Below are 7,973 nucleotides of genomic sequence, written 5' to 3'. Positions count from 1 at the left end.
TATTTGGCAAGTGACATCAAGTGCAGATTTTTTTGTGTTCTCATTCATTGGACGAATACTTTATGATAAAAGTTCAGCATTGTTCAAGCTTCTGTTGTTCTCATCCTATTTTAACTGATGAATGATAATTATTAAGCTCTTGTAAATATTTTGTGGACTTTTTTGAACTCATCAATGGAAAATTAACAATTTGTTTGCAATGGTCTGTCTTTACATGTAAGGGATTAAAATTAGAATGACGTGAATACTTCAGATTAGTGATTAATTTACTGTTGGAATTTGATTATTGTAATAGATTTAAATGCTATGTTGACATTGGGAGTATAGTAGCAAGGGGATGGCGAAAATGCATAATTTATGCATGGCATTTGGTCATACAGTCAAATAAGCTTCGATAGCTCAGTGCTAGGACTATGCGACCATAAATCGAATGACGTGGGTTCGAGTCCAAAATTTCGATCCGTTATTCGGAATTAGACCTTTTCTGTCAGATCAACAACAACAAAACCTGAATTTGATTCAAATTTGGCATGAATCAAAATTGGCAAGCCTTTACAAAATCCTAATTGACTTTGAGTTCTGCTTAATAAGCACCTAAGTTGATGTATTTTGCCATTTCTACAATTTCTTTGTTAACTTTAGTTACCGACGTTGAACTTTAGTCAGTACCTAGCAAATATGTCAGGAGCTAGGATATGTAGCAAAGCATCTAGATCTGCCCATAAAGCCCATTAATACTTAAAACCCGATTCACGGACTCGTATGCCTTATCAATAACTCACAATTACTTCATTCGTTCCATCCCCAAAACCCTTATTAAATATAGAACAAAATTTCCACATTGGGCACACGAACAAGAAGAAGAAATTGCAACTACAAATCTGTTGAAAAGAATCACAGAAAAGCATCTCTTCTGAGTCTACAGTTGTTGCAATGATTGCATACATTATTCATGAGAAATTTTTTGCGCTGCAAATAAACCTAAAAAAAAAAGAAATTTTCCTGAATGAACTCACCTTCCCATAAGCTGTTAATCCTCCATGTTTTACATTATACTTTGGTGCATCAGCATCACTTGAATCAGCCCATGGCGTGTGGCATGTCGATGTAAGTGTCATATATCGAACACCAAGATTATAAAATGTCCTGAGAACACCCAATGAGCCACCAAGTGAATGTCCACCTTCAACTCCTATTAATGAGCATATCCTTCGATTTTTGTATGATTCCTTTATGTCTGTAAAGTAAAGAAGATGAAGGAACATATTTAAGAAAATTATTTTAGTAAAGATGAAGGAAGTGGAATGAGGAAAATTAAATATTTACATCAATCATGGCAAAAAAGAGAAAACATATGAAAAATTTATGTATGTAGAGCAAACATACAAACAGACGTAAGCATACAAGTGGAAGGAGGCGGCAAGAGGCAAAATGAATGAAATTCTAAATGGATTCAAATTTTCATTTTCTCGCATAATGAAGGGAAATTATTTCTCATTCCATCCATCTATGCTGTTCGTCTCCTTCAATACATATGGCTATGAAGTAGCAAGACTAGTTGAAGTAACACAAGTTCACCAAAGTACCATTGCCACATCCTCATTTGTTCTGTTATTTTTCTCTTCTGCAGCGTTGGAAAACTGCTTTTCTTCTGTCCACGGTGGCCAGCGTCTATGGGCAGTCGTTGTCTCCGCGGCAGTCACCGTTCTCCCCGACGACCGCTGTTTAATTGACAGTGAAAACTCTTATATCACCATAGATGTCCTAAATATCCATAAAAGCTCAAATGACCGATAAATTCATATTTTTCTGTTAGGCTGACGTGCGGCGCTGGCCGGGACCGGCATGCCAACTCTGCTCTTATGTTTCATTCTATTCCATTCCTTTATATTGTGGATGTGTGTAGCGTAGCTTAAGTCAATATTTGATTTGTAAGTTGTGTAGATTCGTGGGAAGTAAAAGAAAACTAGAAAATGGCATATGAACGGATTCTATGCTAGATATTTGATATTGATGAAGATTCGCAGATCCTTCATCGGCACTCAGTACTCAAACTTTGATATTCTCTGTATCTATATCATAGGATCTTCATATGCATGATAAATCAGTGCAAAATCCACTCAAGCTTCAGTTCCAATAACATGAGTAGAAAATGAACTTTTGGATATTTATGAAGTTAACAAAGTTTTTGGAACAAAATGTTTTCTATTTTCTCGATATCCACATCTACACATTTTCATATTTGCTCTAACGTTCTTATTTGGTTTTCAGCAGCCTTGTGCTGTATTTTCAATTTTATCGACTATTTCTCACATTTTGATAAACACACGTTTCAAGCAATCAAAGTTATATGAAGATAGAACAAAAAATAGAGCATGTCGGCGCTTGAAAATCGATACATGCGGTACTGATTTACGTACTTGTGCTTTCATCCTTTGGAATTTTGTTAAACTCTTTTGCTGGTCCTACAGATCAATTGTGATCCATGACCTTCCATGGATGTTGCTTGAAGTTAACTGTATCCTTGGCTATAGCTAGGTAATCCTCGATTCAAAGTGCAATAATATTGAGCTATAGAATGCAATATTGGATACAGCTGAAGGACTTAATAGTGAACAAATGAATTTTCCATGAAACTTCATTAATTTTAATTTAGCACAAAAGCAATCCCGAGTAGCATAATGCAGGGTATCGAATTTTTTTTTGCCGAAAAACGGGTCGTATTCAGCCTTCATGGAGCCGCCCGGTGAACTTCACATCTTACCGTTAAGATGATGATGTGGCAATGTCCTAATGAACACGCTGTGCTGTTCGGGAGTGAATAACAATGCAAACGAGTCATGAGAAAATTTACAAAAACTTTTTATTGTAAGTTGCTTTGAAAATTTTATGGCTATTGAATTTTTGAACTCTTTTCCTATATTTTGGATGCAATCTTAATATGTTTAAAGTTTCCAAACTTAAATTGATGCAAGTAAGCTGGAAAAGTACATTTTAAACCATATGGAGCTACACACCCTGTTATATACAGGAATCTTATATTTAATCATATATTTTTACAACAATAATTCTATACATATGTGACGAAAAGCACACCTTAATGTCCTCATAACTTATATATTTCATGTTGCACTGTCTATCTATAAAATATTCACTACCATAAAATTCACATGTGATTGAAAATGAACAGGAACAAGGAGTAAAAAGTTCTTGAAAGAAGCAAAATTATGTGAACATTTAGGAAGAATAATGGAAACAAAAAAATGCCAAATGTTGACACCAAAGATGTAAATTTTCTAGAATATTCATATTCTTTTTGGTATTTCAGTGAATCGGAGGAAATCCAGTTCACAGTCATACACACATGTAAATTTGCGTAAGATGATTAATTCTCATTCATCCAATCACAGATCCACTGTGAATCTTAGGGTGTTACATTCAGCGGTTGAACAGGTTTCTATTCCTGGCCAAAACGATTACTTCTGCTAATTTATTGTGTATTTGCTATTCTCTTCGGTTGTACGGTAAATGATTTTTCTTCAAACACTCCTTTTGTCTTTTGCATTGGCTGTCTCGCCTCAACCAGACATCGCTTAGAGTTCTGGTTTAAATTTTATAAATAAAAACTAGAGTATTCGGGAGCGTCCGTATTGCCCATCGTCTGAATTTTCAGTTGCATTGTTAAAGGTATTTAAATCTGACTTTTTTAGATGGCAAGAGATCGCGCGATAGGCCAAAGAACACATGGAAAGAAGCTGACGATAGAGATAGTGTCACATTTGGAATTGGTAATTGGCAAGTGGTAGCCAGCGATAAAGCCAGCTTCAGGTGCCAGCTGAGGGAGGCCATGGATCACACTTGATCCGTACGGCCAGCGAAGTAAGTAAGTATACATTTTTTTGACTGTTTATTTTCAAAAAATTAAGAATTTAATACTGATCGCTCGGCAAAAATGCGCTTAAATCCCTTGATTATTAACACGAGGACTTTCAACATTTTTTATTAAAAATATTTTACATTCGATTTTCTCACTATCAGTTTGGTTTTACTTCTCAGACGGTCAATACTAATTTCAGAAATTATTAAAGTTTTTTGTGTGGATAATTCTTATGATGCTTAGTCAGTTTATACTACATATTATATTGCTATTGTTAACTATCTCATCATATGCTGAAAGAACAATTGATAACTTAGAAAACAATTTTGATCGACAAGAAAATGTTACGAGATTAAATCGAAATAAGCGAAATGACGCATTACAGGTACGTAATTGAAAACTGTTTTTTGAGAAGAAAAAAATACTGAGCATAGAACAAATTTTTTTAATCGAACGTCACGTGATGTATCGGATTTGTTCAGATTGGAAAACCAGTTTTTGTGTATTATTAGGGGAAAAAACATCAATATCCACGACAAAAAAAAAGTCTTGTAATTCGAAAAAGTCCCAAAATCGAAGTTTATGGCCTCTTTTTTTATTACGCTTTTATTTAGTTCAATCTGTTTCAGATTTTGACATTTTCAACCAGGTATTTCGACCACTTCTACTTTACTTCAAAGATTGAAATTTGACAAAGTGGTGTATTATAACTAAATTAAAAAAATAAAAATATCTAAAAAAAATTTTTTTAAAGATACACTTGTATTGAGGTGTTTTAAATTTTATTATATTATAATTTTTTCTAAATATTCTTTTCATTGCACCTATATAAAAGCATATCTTTAAAAAACTTTTTTTTTATATAATTATTTTTCATTTTGCCCCAAATATTATGAGAAAATTATTTCTTTACAGAAAAATGAAATCGACAGATGTGGAACGCAACAAGTATTTCGTCCAGATATTGTCGGAGGCAATGTCTCTCTACGTGGTGAATTTCCATGGTAAATTTTTGGTAGTTGTTATCTATCGCAGGAACAGGCGGCTATTACATAAACGCTTATTTATGAAATGTCAAGTTTATTTCTAGACATACGAACGACCGATCATAGTTTGTTTAACTTATTTAGTATCTAAGTATCTAAAAATTGCAGGAAAGCGGTTTTACTTAAGAAATCAGGAGAAATGTTTTGTGGAGGAACTCTTGTATCTAACAACATGGTAGTGACAGGTAAAAAGTTCTAGTTCAGTATAATTGAATAAAATAATTATTAAGTTCCAATTTAAGCTGCACACTGCGTGAAAGGAAAACATCATAGCCATGAATTTAGACCTAAAGATGTTAGTGTGCTACTTGGAGTGTTTGATTTATTAAGATCCAATGAAGTAGGAAGAGTTTCTACAAACGTCAAATATATTCGAATACATCCAGATTGGAATGTTGAGGTTGATTTATATGATGCTGATATTGCCGTTTTGGTACTTGAAAAAGAAATTCAATTCAATAGCTACATACAACCTGTATGTTTAGATGGACCGCAATCACAAATTTATAAAGCTGTTAGTGCAGTTGCTGTTGGTTTTGGAAAAACTGAAACTGGAAAAACATCAAATATTGCGAAAAAACTTTCAGTTCCAATATTGGATTACCATAAATGTTCAACAAAAAAAGACATCTTTCAATATTTACTCAGTCCAAGGACATTTTGTGGAGGTCCTGGTGACGGAAGAGGTATATGCCAAGGAGACAGTGGAAGTGGACTTTTTGTCTTTTATAATAATCAATTTTATTTGCGTGGAATCTCGTCAGCATCGATCGCTAATGAAGCAAATGAATGTAATGTTAACACATTTGCTGTCTTTACTGATGCCACAAATTTCTGTGGTTGGATCAGAAGTGGTGGATTAGTTGATTTTGCAATTTGTATTAATAGCAGTGAGATGAAAAATTTCGTGTTGTAATCCTGATGATCTATGAGTAAATTATTTGTTACAGATCTGACTCCAGTAAGTTCTAAACGTGATAAAAGCGCATTATCCGCAGGTGAATGCTTAAAACCGAATGAATATATTGAATCGGCAAATAATTGCAGTAAGCTTATTTATCAAGACAATGGTGAGCTTGTATACTACGAAAAATCAAAAGCTAAATGGTCTTCTCGCACACCTGGGTCATGCACAAATCGAGCATGCATGGAAGCAGATGGTAACTTTGTTATTTATAATTGCAAAAATAAGCCAGTTTTTGTTACAGGAACTGAAGGGAATCCTGGATCAAAAATTATTCTACAAAATGATGGAAATTTGGTTGTTTATGATTCTTATAAAGCTCCTATATGGTCCCTTGACATTTTTCATAATTGTGATTTACAATATGTTGTAGATGGTAAGATTTTTAAGTTAAGTATTTCGAAACGTATCCAAACATTGTCTTATTTTCGATCAGAACCACAAGCTTCTACATCAATTGTAACTAAACCAGTCAAAAATACTCTTTACGGTAATGAATGCTTAGAAGCGAACGAATATCTTGAATCACCAAACAAGTGCATTCGAGTTCTGTATCAAAGCAACGGAGACTTAGTTTACTATAGGAAATCTTCAATGGAACCTTTTTGGAAATCTAATACACTTGGTCATTGCACAAATAAAGCATGCATGCAAGAAGACGGAAATTTTGTTATCTATGATTGCTATGGTAAACAAATATTTGCTACAAATACAGCGAATCATCCTGGATCAAGAATTATTTTACAGAATGATGGAAATTTAGTTATTTATAATTTGCATAAGGCTGTTTTATGGGCTCTTAACATTTTTTATAACTGTGATGTTAAAAATAACGAGATACATGGTGAGATTTTTTTAAAGTTTAGCATTTCCAAATACATCTAAAAATTGTTTTACTTTTCATCAGAACCACAAGATTCGACATCAATTGCAATAAAACCAGTCAAAAATATTCTTTACGGGGATGAATGCTTAGAAGCGAACGAATATCTTGAATCGTCTAACAAGTGCTTTCGAACTCGATATCAAAGCAACGGAGACTTAGTTAATTATAAGATATCATCAATGCAACCTTTGTGGAAATCTGATTCACCTGGTCATTGCCCAAATATAGCATGTATGCAAAATGATGGAAATTTTGTTATCTATGATTGTAATGGTAAACAAATATTTGCTTCAAATACTGCAAATCATCCTGGATCAAGAATTTATTTACAAGATGATGGAAATTTAGTTATTTATAATTTAAGAAATAATCCAGTTTGGCAAACTCGTTCTGTAACGAAATGCTGATTAAAAGTCAAGCTTTTGAAATAAATACAAAAATAAAAATATATGTCCAGTGTACTTTGATGACACTTCGAATGAAACAGACACCACAATTCAGGTTTTCTGTCTTGATAACAAGTTTTGTCACATGATAGTTTTCCAAGGAAAAATTTTTAAAGTTACTGTACTATTAAGTTTAACGTAAGTACTAAATTTAAAGATAAAGGTACAGTATTACTCGGTGGAAAACTTTAGAGATATCTTTTTTGAATTTACTTTGTTTTCCCGAATTTCCAGAAAACATATTTTTATTTTGATCTATAAACTGCCTTTTGTTTCATTCCGAAATCTATTTCCATTGCAAAGATATTAAAGTATAAAAATCTCATCTGAAAGTGTCTAAGAATTAAGTCACCAACCCAATAACACATTCATAAGTTAACCCCTCCAAATGACTGGCTTTGTTTTAACGACATTTACACTTAAAATAAGTATCAGTTTGGTTTTATTTCTCAGACGGTCAATACAAATTTATAAAAGTTTTCTTTTATTGTGAATCTTACCATGCAAAGACAGTTCATATTAAACATTGTTGTGCTATATTTTTTAATTATCTCATCATATGCTGAAATAACAATTGATAACTTAGAAAACAATTTTGATGGAAAAGTAAATGCTTCGAGATTGAATCGATCCAAGCGAAATGACGTATTACTACAGGTAAGTATAATTACAGGCCAAATAAATTCTCAAATTTTGAGTTTTTACTATTTTATGGCATAACTCTTTTTTATAGAGAAATGAAATCGACAAATGT

General features: G+C 32.9%; 1 protein-coding gene across 1 annotated transcript; it reads left to right on the top strand.

Moving 5' to 3' along the window:
• Positions 1 to 4,049: 4,049 nt before the first annotated feature.
• On the top strand, positions 4,050 to 7,221 carry LOC139096283 (uncharacterized). The gene is made up of 7 exons (XM_070647978.1): positions 4,050 to 4,262; positions 4,793 to 4,881; positions 5,032 to 5,108; positions 5,166 to 5,813; positions 5,874 to 6,263; positions 6,324 to 6,731; positions 6,795 to 7,221. Exons 1-7 carry the CDS (start codon positions 4,110 to 4,112, stop codon positions 7,178 to 7,180), a joined length of 2,151 nt encoding a protein of 716 aa, XP_070504079.1. The 5' UTR covers positions 4,050 to 4,109; the 3' UTR covers positions 7,181 to 7,221.
• The last annotated feature ends 752 nt before the right edge of the window (positions 7,222 to 7,973 follow it).

The sequence above is a fragment of the Chironomus tepperi genome, unplaced genomic scaffold, assembly GCF_022539635.2.
Source record: "Chironomus tepperi strain 1889 unplaced genomic scaffold, CSIRO-AGI_Ctep_v1 contig_382, whole genome shotgun sequence".
NCBI classification, from domain to species: Eukaryota; Metazoa; Arthropoda; class Insecta; order Diptera; family Chironomidae; genus Chironomus; species Chironomus tepperi.
This window is presented reverse-complemented; position numbering and strand designations above follow the sequence as displayed.